Raw genomic sequence first — 18,709 nt, forward strand, 5'->3', positions numbered from 1 at the left:
CAGAAGTACAGTAGAGCAAATCAACAGGACTAGAAGCTGGTTCTTTGAGAGAATCAATAAAATTGACAGACCACTGGCAAGACTTATCCAAGAGAAAAGAGAAAGAACCCAAATTATTAAAATTATGAATGAAAAAGGAGAGGTCACGACCAACACCAATGAAATTGGAAGGATTATTAGAAACTATTATCAACAGCTATATGCCAAAAAAACTAAGCAATCTGGAAGAGGTGGAGGCCTTCCTGGAAACCTATAAACTACCAAGACTGAAACAGGAAGAAATCGATTTCTTAAACAGGCCAATTAATTATGAGGAGATTGAGTCAGTGATAACCTTCCAAATAACAAAACTCCCGGCCCGGATGGTTTTCCTGGGGAATTCTACCAAACATTCAAAGAAGAAATAATACCTATTCTCCTAAACCTATTTCAAAAAATAAAAACAGAAGGAAAGCTACCAAACTCATTCTATGAGGCCTATATTACCTTGATCCCCTAACCAGGCAAAGACCCAATCAAAAAGGAAAATTACAGACCGATTTCCCGATGAATATGGATGCCAAAATCCTCAACAAGATCCTTGCTAATAGAATCCAACAGTACATTAAAAGGATTATCCATCATGACCAAGTGGGATTCATACCTGGAATGCAAGCGTGGTTCAACATTCGCAAATCAATCAGTGCGATACATCATATTAACAAGAAAAGACTCAGGAACCATATGATCCTCTCAATTGATGCAGAAAAAGCATTTGACAAAATACAGCATCCTTTCCTGATTAAAACCCTTCAGAGTGTAGGGATAGAGGGTACATTTCTCAGTCTCATAAAAGCCATCTATGAAAAGCCTACAGCAAATATTATTTTCAATGGGGAAAAGCTGGAAGCCTTTCCCTTAAGATCAGGAACACGACAAGGATGCCCACTCTCGCCATTATTATTCAACATACTACTAGAAGTCCTTGCAGCAGCAATCGGACAACAAAAAGGGATAAAAGGTATCGAAATTGGCAGAGAAGTCAAACTGTCTCTCTTCACAGATGACATGATACTCTATATGGAAAACCCAAAAGAATCCACTCCCAAACTATTAGAAGTTATAGAGCAATTCAGTAATGTGGCGGGATACAAAATCAATGCTCAGAAATCAGTTGCATTTCTATACACGAATAATGAGACTGAAGAAAGAGAAATTAGGGAATCCATTCATTTTACAATAGCACCAAAAACCATACGTTACCTTGGAATTAACTTAACCTGAGACGTAAAGGGCCTATATTCTAGAAACTATAAATCACTCTTGAAAGACATTGAGGAAGACATAAAAAGATGGAAAAATATTCCATGCTCATGGATCGGAAGAATTAACATAGTTAAAATATCCATGCTACCCAGAGCAATCTACACTTTCAATGCTATCCCGATCAAAATACCGAGGACATTTTTCAAAGAACTGGAACAAATAGTCCTTAAATTTGTATGGAAACAGAAAAGGCCCCGAATATCCAAGGAACTGTTGAAAAAGAAAAACAAAGCTGGGGGCATCATGTTGCCAGATTTTGAGCTGTACTACAAAGCTGTGATCACAAAGACAGCATGGTACTGGCACAAAAACAGACACAGAGATCAATGGAACAGAATAGAGAACCCAGGTTTTGGACTGATGTGTTTCCATTTTCATTGGTTTGCATGAATGGTTTAAGCTCTTCTTTAATTTCCTGGTTGACACATTCATTCTCTAACAGGATGCTCTTTAACGTCTAAATGTTTGGGTTCCTTCCAAATTTTTTCTTGTGGTTGAGTTCCAATTTCAAAGCACTGTGGTCTGAAAATATGCAGGGAATAATCTCAGTCTTTTGGTATCGGTTGTGACCTGATTAGTGATCCAGTATGTGATCTATTCTGCAGAAAATTCTATGTGCAGTCGAGAAGAATAAGTATTCTGTTGTTTTAGGATGGAATGTTCTGTATATATCTATGAAGTCCATCTGGTCCAATGTGTCATTTGAAGTTCTTGTTTCTTTGTTGATCTTCTCCTTAGATGACCTATCTATTGCTGTGAGTGGAGTGTTGAAGTCTCCTACTATTAATGTATTATTATCAATATGTTTCTTTATTTTGGTTATTAATTGGTTTATACAATTGACTGCTCCCATGTTGGGAGCATAGATATTTACAATTGTTAGCTCTTCTTGTTGTATAGACCCTTTAAGTATAATATAGTGTCCCTCTACATCTCTTATTATGGTCTTTGTTTTAAAATCTAATTGGTCTGATATGACGATCACTACCCCAGCTTTCTCTTGAGGTCCATTAGTGTGGTAGATGGTTCTCCATCCCCTCACTTTCTATCTTGAGATGACTTTAGGTTAAAAATGAGTCTCTTGTAGTCAGCATATGGATGGGTCCTGCTTTTTTATCTGATCTTCAACCCTGTTTCTTTTGATGGGAGCATTCAGCCCATTTACAATTAGAATAACTATTGAAAGATATGAATTTAGTGCCAATGTATTGCCTACAATGTCCTTGTTTCTATAGATTGTCTCTGTTAATTTCTGATCTATATTACTCTTAGGGTCTTTATTTGTTTATAGAAGCCACCTTAAAATTTCTTGTAGGCTGGCTTGGTGGTCACATAGTCTTTCAGTTTCTGCTTGTCCCGGAAGCTCTTTATCTCTACATCCATTCTGAATGACAGCCTTGCTGGATAACATATTCTTGGCTGCATGTTCTTCTCATTTAGTTCCCTGAATATGTGTTGCCAGCTTTTCTGGGTTGTCAGGTCTCTGTGGATAGGTCTGATGTTATTCTGATGTTCCTCCTTGCATAGGTAAGAAATCTCTTACCCCTAGCTGCTCTACGGATAGCTTCCTTGTCTCTGAAATTTGCAAGCTTCACTATTATATGTTGCTATGAACATTGGGGTGCATATGGCCCTTCACTTCACTACGTCTGTATCCTTGGGGTAAATACCCAGTAGTGGAATGGCTGGGTCATAGGGCAGCTCAATTTTTAACTTTTTAAGGGAACTCCACACTGTTTTCCAGAGTGGCTGTACCAACTTGCATTCCCACCAACAATGTAGGAGGGGTCCCCTTTCTCCACATCCTCTCCAGCAATTGTTGTTTCTTGCCTTGTCAATTTTTGCCATTCTAACTGGCGTAAGGTGGTATCTCAGTGTGGTTTTGATTTGAATTTCCCCAATGGCTAATGATTTTGAACATTTTTTCATGTGTCTGTCATTGGAAAAGTGTATGTTCATATCTTCTGCCCATTTTATGATTTATTGATTGATTGATTGATTGATTGATTGTGTATTGAGTTTGAGAAATTCTTTGTGGATCCTGGATATCAGTCCTTTAACTGTAGCGTCATTTACAAATATATTCTTCCATTCTGTGGGCTGCCTCTTAGTTTTTTTGACTGTTTCCTTGGCTGTGCAGAAGATTTTTATCTTCACGAAGTCCCACAAGTTCATTTTTTTCTTTTGTTTCTCTTGCCTTTGGAGATGTGTCATGAAAAAGTTACTGTGGCCTATGTCGTAGAGGTTGCTGCCTATGTTCTCCTCTAGGATTTTGATGGATTCCTGTCTCACATCGAGGTCTTTCATCCATTTGGAGTTCATCTTTGTGTATGGTGTGAGAGAGTGAGAGTCAAGTTTCATTCTTTTGCATGTGGCTGTCCAATTTTCCCAGCACCATTTATTGAAGAGACTGTCTTTTTTTTCACTGGATGTTTTTTCCTGCTTTATCAAAGCTGAGTTGCCCAAAGAGCCGAGGGTCCATTTCTGGGTTCTCTATTCTGTTCCATTGGTCTATGTGTCTGTTTTTGTGCCAGTACCATGCTGTCTTTGTGATCACAGCTTTGTAGTACAGCTCGAAATCTGGAATTGTAATACCCCCAGCTTTGTTTTTCCTTTTCAACAATTTCTGGGCGATTTGGGGCCTTTTCTGGTTCCACACAAATTTAAGGGCTATTTGTTCTAGTTCTTTGAAAAATGTCATTGGTATTTTGATCGGGATAGCATTGAAAGTGTAGATTGCTCTGGGTAGCATGGACATTTTAACTATGTCAATTCTTCTGATCCCTGAGCATGGAATATTTTTCCATCTTTTTGTGTCTTGTTCAATGTCTTTCAAGAGCAATTTGTAGTTTGTAGAATATAGATCCTTTACGTCATGGTTAAGTTAATTCCGAGATAACGTATGATTTTTGGTGCTATTGTAAAATGAATGGATTCCCTAATTTCTCTTTCTTCAGTCTCATTATTCATGTATAGAAATGCAACTGATTTCTGAGCATTGATTTTGTATCCCGCCACATTACTGAATTGCTCTATAACTTCTAATAGTTTGGGAGTGGATTCTTTTGGGTTTTCCATATAGAGTATCATGTCATCTGTGAAGAGAGACAGTTTGACTTCTCTGCCAATTTCGATACCTTTTATCCCTTTTTGTTGTCTGTTTGCTGTTGCAAGGACTTCTAGTAGTATGTTGAATAATAATGGCGAGAGTGGGCATCCTTGTCGTGTTCCTGATCTTAAGGGAAAGGCTTCCAGCTTTTCCCCATTGAGAATGATATTTGCTGTAGGCTTTTCATAGATGACTTTTATGAAATTGAGGAATGTACCCTCTATCCCTACACTCTGAAAGGTTTTAATCAGGAAAGGATGCTGTATTTTGTCAAATGCTTTTTCTGCATCTATTAAGAGGATCATGTGGTTCTTGACTCCTTTCTTGTTGATAGAATCTATCACATTGATAGATTTGAGAATGTTGAACCAACCTTGCGTCCCAGGCATGAATCCCACTTGGTCATGATGGATAATCCTTTTAATGTACTGTTGGATCCTATTAGCTAGGATCTTCTTGAGAATTTTAGCGTCCATATTCATCAGGGATATCGGTCTGTAATTCTCCTTTTTGATGGGGTCTTTGCCTGGTTTGGGGATCAAGGTAATATTGGCCTGATAGAATGAGTTTGGTAGCTTTCCTTCTGTCTATTTTTTGAAACAGCTTTAGAAGAATATGTAGTATTTCGTCTTTGAATGTTTGGTTGAATTCCCCAGGGAATTCATCAGGCCCTAGCGTTTTGTTTTTTGGAAGGTTTTTAATCACTGTTTCAATCTCTTCATAATTAATTGTCCTGTTTAAAAAATCAATTTCTTCCTGAATCAGTCTTGGTAGTTTATAGGTTTCCAGGAAGGCCTCCTTCTCTTCCAGATTGCTTAATTTATTGGCATAAAGCTGTTGATAAAAGTTTCTAATGATCCTTCCTATTTCATTGGTGTTGGTTGTGACCTCTCCCTTTTCATTCATGATTTTATTAATTTGGGTCCTTTCTCTATTCTTTTGGATAAGTCTTGCCAGTGGTTTGTCGATTTCATTTACTTTTTGAAAGAACCAGCTTCTAGTTCTGTTGATCTGCTCTACTGTGCTCCTGGTTTCTAATTCATTGATCTCTGCTCTAATCTTGATCAACTGCTTTCTCATGCATGGATTAGGCCTGTTCTTCTGTTGCTGTTCCAGCTTCTTGAGGTGAGAATATAAAAACTGCATTTTAGATTTTTGTATTCTTTTGAGTGAGGCTTGGATGGCTATGTATTTCCCCCTTAGGACTGCCTTTGCAGTATCCCATAGGTTTTGGACCATTGTGTTTTCATTCTCGTTGGTCTCCATAAATTGTTTAACTTGATTTTTGATTTCCTGGTTTATCGAGTCATTCCTGAGCAGGATGGTTCTTAGTTTCCAAGTGTTTGAGTTTCATCCAAATTTTTCCTTGTGATTGAATTCCAATTTCAAAGCATTGTGGTCTGAGCATACGCAGGGAATAATTTCATTCTTTTGGTATCGGTTGAGACCTGTTTTGTGATCCAGAACATGATCTATTCTGGAGAATGTTTCATGTGCATTGGAATAGAATGAGTATTCTGTTGTTCTGGGGCTTAGTGTTCTATAAATATCTATGAGGTCCATCTCATCTAGTATGGCATTCAAAGATTTTGTTTCTTTGTTGAATTTCTGCTTAGGTGATCTATCTATTGCTAATAGTGGAGTATTGAGGTCCCCTACTATTAATGTATTTTTATCTACATGCCTCTTTATTCTGATTAAGAGTTGGCTTATGTATCTTGCTGCTCCCCTGTTGGGGGCATAGATATTAATTGTCATATCCACTTGTTGGATATATCCTTTAAGAATAATATAGTGCCCTTCTGTACCTCTAACTATAGTCTTTAGTTTAAAATCTAATCTGTCTGATATGAGAATTGCTACCCCAGCTTTCTTTTGAGGTTCATTGGCATGAAAGATGGTATTCCATCCCTTTACTTTCAGTTTGAATGTATCTTTAGGTTCAAAATGAGTCTCTTGTAGACAGGAAATGGATGGGACATGTCTTTTTATCCAATCTGCAACCCTGTGGTATTTTATGGGAGCATTTAGGCCATTCACATTGAGAGTGATTATTGAGAGATATGATTTTAATGATGTCATTTTGCCTGTAACGTCTTTGTTTCTATAGATTGTGACTTTCTGTTCTGTATCACTCTTGGGGCCTTTTTACTTTTATATAACCCCCCTTAATATCTCCCATAGGGCTGGTTTCATGGTTACGAATTTGGTCAGTGACTGGCAATTCTGGATTGCCAATTTCTTATCTGTCCATCAATTCTGAATGACAGCCTTACTGGATAAAGGATCCTTGGGTGCATGTTTTTCTCTGAAAGAGCTTTACAATGCCCCCCCCCAACCCTTTCTCTCATTCCAGGTCTGTGTAGACAGGTCTGACGTAATTCTGATACCTTTGCCTTGGTACGTGAGAAATTTCTTTGCCCTGGCCTCTTTCAATACTGTATCCTTGGATCTATATTTGCAAATTGCAGTATGACGTGATGTGGCATAGGTTTTTCATAGTTGAGCTTGGGAGGGGTCCTCTCTGCCTCTTGGACACGAATGCTTGTTTCCTTTGCTAGATTAGGGAAGTTTTCAGCTACAATTTGTTCAATTATCTCTTCTAGACCTTTGTTTTTCTCCACCCCCTCGGGGATGCCGATGATTCTGACATCGGAGCGTGTCATTGAGCCAGTAATCTCCCATAACCTACATTCTTGAGATTGGATTTTTTTGAGCCATATTTCTGTTTTAGCTTTCTCTTCTACCATCCCATCCTCCAATTCGCTGATTTTTTTTCTTCTGCCTCATTTACCCTGCCGTCAGAGCATCTAGTTTTGACTGTATTTGATTCATAGCATTTTAAATTTATGCCAGATTCACTCTCATTTCCGCCCTTAGAGATTTCAAGTCTACACATCATCTTGACCATTGTTACTCTGAACTCCATTTCTAATAGTTTGGTTATATCCATATACCTCTGTTCTGTGGCAGAGGCCACAGACTCATTGCCTTTTCTTTGCTGGGGGGGATTTCTCTTTCTCGTCATTCTGATGAGGAGAGGTTGTGGGGTTGTCCAGAGCCCAAATTATTGACCAGGACCCAGGCAGTGTGCACTTGTTTTATAGGGACCTTAGGGATGTGGGTTTCTTGATTTTTCAGCCTGCCTTCTGTGGGAGGGGCCTGACGTGGTGATACTCAGGCAACCCTGTTTGGGTAGAGTCTCCGTGTCCTCTGCGAGGGGGGATGGGGATGGGCACACTGTGAGCCGGTATTTCCAGGCTTTTTTTCTTTGGTGGCTTTCCCTGGCGGTTTCTGTGCCTCTTCTGAGAGTCAGAGCAGCAGTGGCAAATCCCAGCCTCTGTCTCAGAACAGAGAGATCGCAGTCCGCTCTCCACTGAGCTCTTCTGGCCACTTTAACTCTGTTTCTGTTGGTGCTGCTAGACCCTACAGCGTCCCGGGATGTGCGCTCCACAGCCGGCATCCCAGCCCTCTCTTCCTGGGCTGGCATGTCTGTCTTGTGTTTCTAACACCACCAGCCGCCAGCTGCCCCTGTGCGCTCCGGAGCTCTGTTTCAGTTTGGTTCGCGTGCACTCCGGAGCTCTGGTTTTCAAACTGGTCGCGCGCATTCCCAGGTTCACGGTCTCAGTCTGCTCTCTCGCGGGTGCCGGTCCGTGAGTCAGCCCATTCCCCAGTGCAGGTGACTACCGCTTCCCAGCGCCCGAACGCGGAGGCTCCCTCCCCCTTCCGTTTATCTTCCGATATCTGCGCGGATTCACAGCTCCCTGCTTCTTACCTCAATACTCACTGCTGGAGATGTTCATTTGTAGAGATCCAGTTGTATCTTCCTGCATCTCAGGCTGATTCCGTGGGTGTTCAGGATGGTCTGGTACCTATCCAGCTTGACCCAGGGGACCAGCTGAAAAAGGGGACCCCTACTTCTCCTCCATCTTAACTCCTCCCCCCTCTTCCCCTACTTTCTGATATTTTGGCTGCTCTAAAATATATATATATATATATAATATATATATTATAATATAATATATATGTAATATAATATAATATAAACATATTGTGTATAATATATGTAATATAATATAAATATATTATATATAATATGTATAATAGAATATATATAGTATATATAATATAATAGAGTTTTATTAACTTTTACATTAAGTTTTATCAAGTATTATGGCCAGAAGAACATTCATCTATCACTGCAGCAGTCAGAATAAACTGTGTCAACAAACAACCCTGCAGTTTGTGATGACAAAGGTCACTTTCTTGCACTTGCCACAGATCCACTGAAGTCACTTGGTGCTCCGAGCAAGCAGAGCAGCACCCTCTCATACGCTGCTGGTCACCACCTCAAACTGGAGAAAGGGTCTCCGTCCAGACACTAATTGATCTGGCCCAGAAGTGACACATTCATGTCCCCTCACACCTCATTGGCCAGAATTAGTCACATGGCTTCATCCCCTCAAAAGAAGGCCAGGAAGTGCAGTTTTCCATGTGTCTGAAAGGCAAGGAGATCTGGATATGGGCAAAGAGTGCTGATGCTTCCCCCTAGTCTCTCTTAATTAGTTCCTTATGATACATTTTCAGAAATAGGATTACTGATTCAAACAAAAGGCCCCTTGCCTTTGCGTTAGTTGTACTTATTACCTGCCAGAGTGCATTGCCCAAAACTTGTTATGCAATTAAGAGACAGTGGTGATATCAAGCAATGATGTTCCTCATCTGAATGAGAATATATCTAGTGATTCAGCATTAACAATGAGTAGGGGATGGCCTTCTCTTACACGCTGAGCTTCATCCTAACTTAGTCAGGCATCACCGTGATCTCTCCCCTGCAAAATAAAATATTTCTCTCTCCAGTGATGCGTTCCCATGGTTGCACTGCATTTTGCACCCCACTTTTCCCAGCCCTTCCCTTTTTTCATTTTATTTAAATTCAATTACCCAACATATAGTACATCATTAGTTTCAGACGTACTGTTAGTGATTCATCAGTTGCTTATAACACCCAGTGCTCATCACGTCATGTGCTCTCCTTAATGCTCATCACCCAGTTACCCCATGCCTCCACATACCGCCCTTTCCACAACCCTCAGTTTGTTTCCCAGAGTCAAGAGTCTCTTCTGGTTTTTCTCCCTCTCTGATTTCTTCCCATTCAGTTTCCCTCCCTTCCCCTATGATTCTCTGCACTATTTCTTATATTCTACATGTGAGTGGAACCATATAATTGTCTTTCTCTGATTGACTTATTTCACTCAGCATACTGCCCTGCAGTTTCATCCATGTCGATGTAAATGGTAAGTATTCATACTTTCCGATGGCTGAGTAATATTCCATTGTATATATGAACCACATCTTCTTTATCCATTCATCTGTTGAAGGACATCTCAGTTCTTTCTATAATTTGGGTAATGTGGACATTGGTGCTATGAACACTGGGGTGCAGGTACCCCTCGGAACAATATGTTTCTATCCTTTGGATAAATACCAAGTAGTGCAATTGCTGGGTCATGGGGTAGCTCAATTTTTAACTTCTTGAGGAACCTCCATACTGTTTTCCAGAGTCAGACCTTTCCTATGAACACTCTGAAAGGGCTGTAGATACCTGCTTTCCCAGAACCTCCTCTCATTTTCCCTGGGCTTTTGCCCTGAGTCTTCCTCCAAAACAGTGCACCCCAAGGTTACCAATAACCCTCTTGTTGACAAATCCAGGGGTCAGTCTTCAGTTCTCATTCTACACAGCATTTGAAACCATTGATTAGTGGCTCCCTCCACCTTAGAGGCCCTTTCTGAGCTTGGTGTCCAGGACATCACTCACTCAGTTCTCCTCTTACCTCATTGGTCACTCCTTCTCATTCACCTTTGCTGGCTCCTCCCTGACTCCCCATTCTCAAAAGACTGGTAATGCCCAAGGGCATGTCCTTAGTCTGCACCCCTCTTCTATCTATACATAACCCTAGCTGAGCTAATCCAGGGTCATGTCCTATTTAAGGATCTTCGATGGCAATGACACCCCAATCTACCTCTTCAGCCAGGACCTCTCCCCTTAATTCCACCTGTGTAATCTGTCTCCTTGGCATCTCTATGTGGATGCTTAATAGGCATGTCAAATTTCACACATCCAAAACCAACGCACTCAACCTTTCTTCCCAACTTGCTCCTATGTCCTTTCCATCTCACTAAATGGCACTTACAGACTTCAGTTGTGCAAGCCAAACATCTGGAGATTATTCTCAAGTCTTTTCTTTCTCTCACACCCCTATACCCAATTCATCAGCAAATCTTATTAGTTCTACTTTCAAACAATGTCCAGAAAAATCAATCCCCATCACTTCCACCAATACTACCTCCTCCTCTCACCTAAATTAGAGGAACAGCCTTCTAATGCATGCTTCTATGCATGTCCCTTATAGTCTAATTTCCACACTTAAACATTGATTCAGATACTACATTTCTTTAAAACGATCTCTATGAGTTAGCTTTGGCTGCATAAAAAACCACCCCAAAACTGCATGGCTGGAAACAACACTTATTTATCTCATGATTCTCTGGGCCAGTAATTCAGATTGAATCCAGTCAAGTGGCCCATATGTTGGTCTCCTCTGGGACTTATGAGTATATCTGCAGTCACCTGCTGACCATCTAGGTGGCTGTGCCTCTTGTCACCAGCAGTGTTGAGCCACATGTTTCTTAACCTCCACCAGACTGGCTCAAGCTTGTTCACATGTGGTTCCAAGCACAGAGGGAGTGAAAGCTTCATGTCTTCTTGAGGCCAAGGCTTGGAACTGGCACAACATCATATCTGTCACATCTTACTGGTCAAAGAAAGTCACAAGGCCGAGCAAATTCAAGAGATGGAGAAATAAATTTCATTTCTTGATAGAAACAGTGTCACACATTGAATGGTGTCCTACCTCATTCCTATTCCCTTCAGATCTCTGCTCAAATCTCCTTATCAGAAGGCTCTTTCCTGAGCACCCTATAAAAATAGTACCTCTCTCATTCTACTCTTGCCCAATTCCCTCAATGCTGTATTTTTCTCCAAATATTATCACTACATGGTATATACTAGACTTATTTACTTGTTGGTTTCCTGTTTTTTGCCTACTAGAATTTACGAAGGCAGAAACTTCCTCTTGGCAAATGTCCAGCACATTGTAGGTGCTCGAAATATATTTGCAGAATAAAGAAATGGATAAGTGTCTGAATCAGCTATTGATTCAATGTAATGATAATAATAATGGTAAGAGAATCAGCTGGCATTGAGCACTCATATCGTACACAAACACATGCTGAACACTTCAGGTTCATCGTCTTCTAACTCTCTGTTATCCTGGGAAGTAAAAACTGTGAAGATTCCACTCTACAGATGTGAAAAACTAAGGATCAGAGAGGTTATACACTTATCCAAAGTCACAGAGTTATCAAGTGACAGACTGAATATTTGAATACAGGTTCATGAAAATGACCTTTCATTGTCAATGAAGGTGATTCTATTTTCCTTTAAACCATCCTTGTATTCCTAGGATACACATTTGGTCATAATGAATTATTTTCATATATATGAAATATATATATATATATATAAATTTCATTTATGAGCGTATCATTGCAGATTTTTACTATCTTGCCATTTGTGTGTTTGTTCCATTCATTTGGTTTTATGCTGTCTTTGTCAAGTTTGGATACTAGCAGCATGATAGTTCTGTAGATTGAATTAGAAAAAGTTCATCTTTTACTATGCACTGGAACATATGTATGAAAATTATCTATTTTTTTAGCAGTTAAAGAAAAAAAATTTTCCTGGTCTGAGCTGAGAGCCTTTGTTGGGGTTAGTGATTAATGCTGCCCCCTGGCACCACTTCTGGGCACATCAAGACTGAACTTCCTGCTCCTTTGGTTGGGTGGGTCTCTGTGGCTAGCCTGGGCCAGTTGGTTAGAAGCAGAAGTGATATGTCATTTCCAGTGAAGAGCACCTAGGTGCTGATACAGACTCTCCAGGGTGACTTTCCCTCTGCCATGCAGATGTTATTATCTTCGAAGAAGGAGCCCCTGACAATCTGTGATGGACACGTAAGATAAGTAAGAAACAAGCTCATTAAGTTGTTAAGCTAGCCAATCCTGAATGATACAGAGGTAACTCCTTCGTGACTCTTCCATGTTTTTCCAAAAGTAAACAAATCTGGCCATGTTCTTTACTACTTCTTGAAAGAATTGTAGTGATGTATTTTTTTCCTACAAGATAACCCATTGCAGTGAGAATTTAGATAGATCAGCATACAGCTTTATTCATTTGGTCAATAAATATTTATCAAGCACATTTTATACATGAAGCCTGTCCTAAGCACTGGGAATAGTGAAGTAAACAGCTGTGCATTCTTCCCTCATTTTTTATAGTAGGCACTCAACATTTGTTCAATGAACAAAAAAAGCCTTAATACAAACTTAACCTTGAAATTGATCTAATCTACTCCATGAATCATATGGAAACTAATATTTATCTTCTCCTCACTGAGTGTTAGGCAATTTTCAAAACACTGTGACATTTTATGGATGAGGGGATTAAAGCATGGAGGAAGTTTAGTAACTCATCCAAGGCCAAGATGAGACACCTTTATCAAGTCATTCATTCCTAGGTACTTACCAAATGCCTACTATGTACCGAGACTGTGTTTCTAAGTGAATTAGTCTCATGAATGTATTCTGGGCAAGACTGCTTACTGTATGGAAGGAAGGATTTCAATTTGATGGTCTTTGTAGAGTAATGTGTATCCTCATGTCTTTAATATATTGTTAAACTCCTTTACCCATTTGAAATGCAATTTATAAGGGCACTTCACTCCTTGGCCCAGCTCAGAGGACTCCATGACAACGGGGTTGTGGTTACAGTGCCCTCCAGGGATTCGATACCCAATGTGCCTTACATATTCCCTTGGGAGAAGCAGTGTTTTCGAAGGATTACTGATGGATGTGCAACCCAACCATGTACCTAAGTGTGTACTCACATAACCAGTGGTTCTCTGGAATATTCTTTGCTCCTACACTCTCCTCTGCCTGTGTCTCCTTGAGTACACAAACCATCTCTTCTTTGGGATTTGCCCAAGATGAGCAGTTCACAGGAAAACACAGGGAATAGTGAGGAATTGTTGAGCTTGGAGGGAGAAGGGAAAGGAGTTTCCACCACACACTCCCACATGTCCCCCAAAGACCATTTGCCTCAGCCCCAAGGAGTCACCTTCCCCACCTTCTGTGGGGCCTATGTCCTCCCTACACATATTTCAAAGTACTCTTCCATGTATTACATAGAGCAAGCCTGTGGTCGTCTTCTGATACTGAACATCCCCACCAGCCCCTTTTTATATCAGAACATTTCTTCTGAAGAAATGCAAGGCTCTGCCTGAAATCACTTCTGTTGAATTCTATTTCCTCTGGCTCATCATGTTTAGATCAAGTCAGATCAACAGAGAGTTATAACTGGGCTTCAGAGTCCATCCTCCTCCCCACCACACTCCACTGGAGTTGGAGGAGTATGTAGTGTTCCAACCATGCCACCATGTTGGTCGCTTGGGCTGCCAGTGAGTTGACATGTGCTCAGCCTACCTTGGGGAAGGTCATAAGATACAGCAGTCTGCAGCTTAACACCCTACTATAAAATAGTATAAGGCAGTGGTCAGCACATGATAAAATGTTTTTTGGTTTTTGTTTTGTTTTGTTTTAAGGAGGACTCACAAAATGGGTTTCTTTCTGTACTCCAGAAAAACTAGTTGGTTTCTTCTTCTGTGAGTTAGATCACAAGTCTGGTTCCCTCACACTCTTGTCAGCTAGAAAGCTCTGAGCTAAATTGTGGTCCAACTTTAAAATGGCATAAAATTTCACAGCATGCAGTTTTGATACCAACCGCACTCCAGATTTTATCCTTCTGCTGCGTTCCTTTTTGCCCCGATTCACTCACGCATTTTTTATTTTATTTCTAAAATGCCTTTAACTCTTCTGTTAACACAAAGAAAGATAAATGCATTAAAAATCACAAAAAAGACAACAAGTTTATTTCCCCATGTACCAGTCACCTTGGTTGATATGCACCTCCATGATGTTGGGGATTCAGGTGTCTGCCACTATGTGCCGCTCATCCCTCTCCACAGGTGTTGCCATATCTGCACGGTTGGAAAATGCCCACTATCCTGTCTCCTGGGTCTGCTTCCAGCCAGCCCAAGGGGAGGAAAAGAGGGAGAGCAACATCATGACCCCCCCCCTTTAAAGGGCATGTCTCTGGAGTGACAGGTATCACTTCCATTCACATTCTGTCTGCTAGCTTAGTTCCATGGCCATCACCTAACTGCAAAGGAGGTTGGGAATTCTGTCTTTCTTCAGGTCGGCCATGTGCCCATGTAAAATTTGGGGTTCTATAACTCAAGAAAGAAGGGGATAAAGGAAATGGGTAAACTAATAATCTCACCCTTGTTACTGTGAGATAATAGAAAATGCATGTTGCTTGATGTGAGAAACAGCCCCCACATGTGGTCAGAAGTGAAGTGTTCTATGTAAAAGTAAAGGAGTCACAACAGGAAAGAAATAGATAGAAGGGGAAAGCAGGGTGGTTTTTCTTACTTACCTTACAGTTTCAGGAGAATTCTTGAAGAGAGGGGAAGCTAGAAAGGTGGGAGCCCAGCCCTGCACATCTAAACCAGAGGTCTCAAGTGGAGCTGTAGGGAGGCACCCTGGCTGAAACCAAGCTCTGTGTGTGTGTCCGAAGAGGGAAGAAAAAGGTTTCTTGGGTCTGTGCTCCATGTGTTGCCTGCTCTTCTTCTGGGAAGGGCTGTTTGCAGGGAAGCCAGATGAGCAAAGGCTGGGCCAGGATGCTCCTAGCACAGCCAGGGAAACTGCAGGGGGACGAGGCGAACTTCAGATGCTGTGGAGCCCAGAGGGGCAATGACAGGTGGGCTGGGAGGGTTGAAATGCCAAGCAGAGAATGCCATGCGGGGTAAACTGAGGCAATAGCAGGTAAGTGGAGGTGTAATGTTTGGGATCTAGGGGGTGGGAGCGCAGAAGGGAGGGCCCCAGAGTCCTGCAGGGTGAGAGGAGAAAGAGCAAAGTGGAGGGATGGGATGCTGGGGCCAAGGGGAATCCAGAGAGAGGCACAGAAGACATGATCGAGGGAAAGATGGGACCCCTGTCCCCCAGCTCTGAAAAGCCAGCCTGGAGCAACACAATGCTAGGAAGACAGAGCTGGGTCGCAGTGGGAGGCTTCTGCTGCCCATCTTGCTTCCTCTGCTCTGCATTTCCCAGGAGTCACCCCACAAATGTCTCACCTGCCTTGCTTCATTCTAGCTCATGCACACCCATGTTTCAGAGCTGCACCTCCCCCAAGGGCACCTTTCTTGGGCAATGCACGCGAGTGCCTGGACCTGCAAAGCCACCCAGGAGCACTCAAAGATGGAACAGAGAGACCCGGGGTTGCTGCTGGCCAGAACCTTTATTCACTCTGGGGCCATTTCCTTACCCGGCCAAAGGCCACTATGATTGGACAGGGGCAGGATGTTCTGGTGGGGTCAGGGGTGTGGGCAGGAGGCTTCCACCAGCGCCTCCCGTGGAAGTGCTGTGTGCTCAGGAGCAGGTGAAAGGGCGGGGCCTCTGGGGGAACAGCCTTGGCCTCCCCCTGAGAAGGTGGGCCCAGTTCAGGCCCAGTGGTGAAGGGCGAGGACACATCATGGAGAGGGGGCTTTCTTGCAGGAGACCTGTCTTCAGTACTCGAGCACTTCAGTACTCGAAAGTAACGGTTTTCACCCGCAGGTACTCGTTCAGGGCTGCCTCTCCTGTAAGACAGTAAGTGCCATGGGGAAAAGTCACCCCCAGTGGCTCCTAGAGTGGGCCCCACACTGTTGTGAGCGCTGCAGCCCTTTTATCTCACAGATCCCTGCAGCAACTATGTGGGGTCAGCCCAGGCTCAGCCCCAGGTACAGAAGAGAAACCAAGGCCATGGCAGGTCTGGCATCAGCTGTGTGGGGGAGGGGGTGAGGATTCCACTGCAGGCATCAGAATACAGATTACAGACTAACGGGGAGAAACTTCCCTGCTCCGACGACCTCCTCTGGAGGGACGGCAGCCCCATCACCCTGAGGGCAGCCAACAGGCTCTCTGGTGTCCTCCTACTACCCAGAAGTGCCAGCCTATCGCCTGTCCCCTTGCTGCCCCCCAGGTCATGCTGCTACTGGGAAAGGGAGTCACAGGCACCCAGAATTTGGCTGTGTTCTGCAGCTGGTGTATGTGGGGCCTGCGGTTGCCTGACATCTCCCCCACCCACTAAAGTTGCCTCCAGGAGCCAGGCTTCACCAGCCAGGGCCTGCTGAGGTCTCTGGGCCAAACCGTAATGGGTTACTGGGGATGCCTGGTTTATGTGCACGGGACACAGGATGAGGTGGCAGTAGGGAGGATGAGCTGGAAGAGCTCAGGGGCAGGGCCATGAGTGACAGAGATCCATCAGAGCCTGGGGACTTAGCACCCACAGCCTCCTGGATAACAGTGGCCCTTGTAGGGGCGCCTGGGTGGCTCAGTCGTTAAGCGTTTGCCTTTGGCTCAGGGCGTGATCCCAGAGTCCTGGGATCGAGTCCCGCATCGGGCTCCCTGCTCAGCAAGAAGCCTGCTTCTCCCTCTCCCACTCCCCCACTTGTGTTCCCTCTCAAATAAATAAATAAAATCTTAAAAAAAAAACCTGAACAGTGGCCCTTGTAGATTCCTGTGGAGGAACCAAGAAGGGGAGGCAGGAAAATGTGGCAGACAGGGACAAAGGGAGCAGGACTGTCCAACATTGTGTACGTGCATGTATGTGTGAGTGTGAGTCCCACCTCTGTGTACGCAGTGTACAGTGTTAGGCTTTGGGGGGTGTTGTTGGGGCTCCTTTCACAAGCAGCCTTGGGGTTTTCTGCAGGGTATGAAGGATGGAGCCCGGGGGAGAAAATGAAATAGCAACCTCCCTGTGGTCAAGCCTCAGCTCAAACCTCCCTGAGGATCCTGAGCTGGGTTCAGGATGGAGGCTCTAAGAGACAGCTGCTCTCCGAGGCCCTGCCCTCTCCCCACACCCACACTGCTGGGCATCAGAGCTGGGATCCCCAAATGGAGCCAGTCTTCAACTGCTGGGTTCCATAGTGGCAGGACGGGGAGAGCAGTGTTCATCCTAAATCATGCAACAGCCCAGGGAAAGAGGAGTGCCGGACCAGACCTCCACTACCCCTGGCAGGCCAGGGGGGCTTGTGCTTGGCTACCTGCCTGGGTGACATTGTCTCTGCACTGGGGTCTCACACTGACTCACTGGCCTCCACACTCGGCCTCCAAAGTTTCCCCTCTTTGTGTGGATGAAGCTCTGACTGTGGCCCCCAGGGCCCAGCCCTCTGGCCCCCTGCCTGCCTCCCCAGCCTCCTCCCTTCCAGACTTCCCCATCCCTGCACTCAGGCCTCTCTCTGCAGCTCCAAGACCAAAGCTGGTTCTCTCAGGGCCTGCTGTCCTCTGTGCCAGGAACACGTAGCCTCAGGTCTTTATACCGCCTCTTCCAGCCACCCGCACCTCAGCGGAGGCACCACCTCCTTGGAAAGGCCCACCCTGATGCCCACTAAAACTACCCTCCCGGTCTTCCTGGCCAGATCACTCTGTCTTGTCCACTTCCTGCACTCCTTACTTCCTAGCAGGATCTTGCTTACTGCCTTAATTAGCCCCTGTCCCCTCCCGGTAAGAAGTGAGCACTGGTAGCCATCTTGTCAATGCTATACCCCAAGCCCCCAGAACAGGGCCTGGTACCAGGGGGCCTTAACAGACATTCAGGATTAGGTTACCAAGATCTTTGCCAAAGCCGGACTGCTTGAACCCTCCAAAGGGAGCGGCCACGTCAGTCTTGTTGTACGTGTTGACAAACACGGTGCCCGCCTCCAGCTTGTCGCTGACATACAGGGCCTTGTTGATGTCCCTGGTGAAGATGCCAGAGGCCAGGCCAAACTCCGTGGCATTGGCCCGAGACAGCACAGTGTCTACGTCGCTGCAGGGAAAACCCAGGAAGAACTATGTGAGGAGGGTCATGTGGCCACCCTGGGCATGAGACACAGAAAGACCAGTACCCCTTCCTCCAAGGGGCGTGCCCAGCCCAATCCAAGCGCCCCACCACATAGGACCCTCTGAGCAAACGTGCCAGGCCTGCAGCAAGTGCGGAGGAGATAGAGCAGCCAAGCAAAGAGGAAAGAATGACAGGAGGCAGAGCAGAGTTGGATCCTTCCCATTATCGTGGGTGAGCCCCTCACTGTGTAGACAGGG

General features: G+C 43.8%; 1 protein-coding gene across 4 annotated transcripts in view; it reads right to left on the reverse strand.

The window, feature by feature from the left end:
* Positions 1–15,868: 15,868 nt before the first annotated feature.
* Positions 15,869–18,709, reverse strand: part of ALDH1L1 (aldehyde dehydrogenase 1 family member L1) — a 107,738-nt gene continuing 104,897 nt past the window's right edge. For all 4 annotated transcript variants that reach the window (XM_045812449.2, XM_045812450.2, XM_045812448.2 and 1 more), the window contains 2 exons: positions 18,238–18,437; positions 15,869–16,227 (listed from right to left, as the gene is read on the reverse strand). In XM_045812449.2, coding sequence (XP_045668405.1) covers positions 16,172–16,227; positions 18,238–18,437 — 256 coding nt within the window. In that variant the 3' untranslated portion in view covers positions 15,869–16,171. The remainder of the gene's footprint in view (positions 16,228–18,237; positions 18,438–18,709) is intronic.

Source organism: Ursus americanus, chromosome 14 (genome assembly GCF_024610735.1).
Source record: "Ursus americanus isolate L20-20 chromosome 14, mUrsAme1.1.p, whole genome shotgun sequence".
In the NCBI taxonomy this organism is placed as follows: domain Eukaryota; kingdom Metazoa; phylum Chordata; class Mammalia; order Carnivora; family Ursidae; genus Ursus; species Ursus americanus.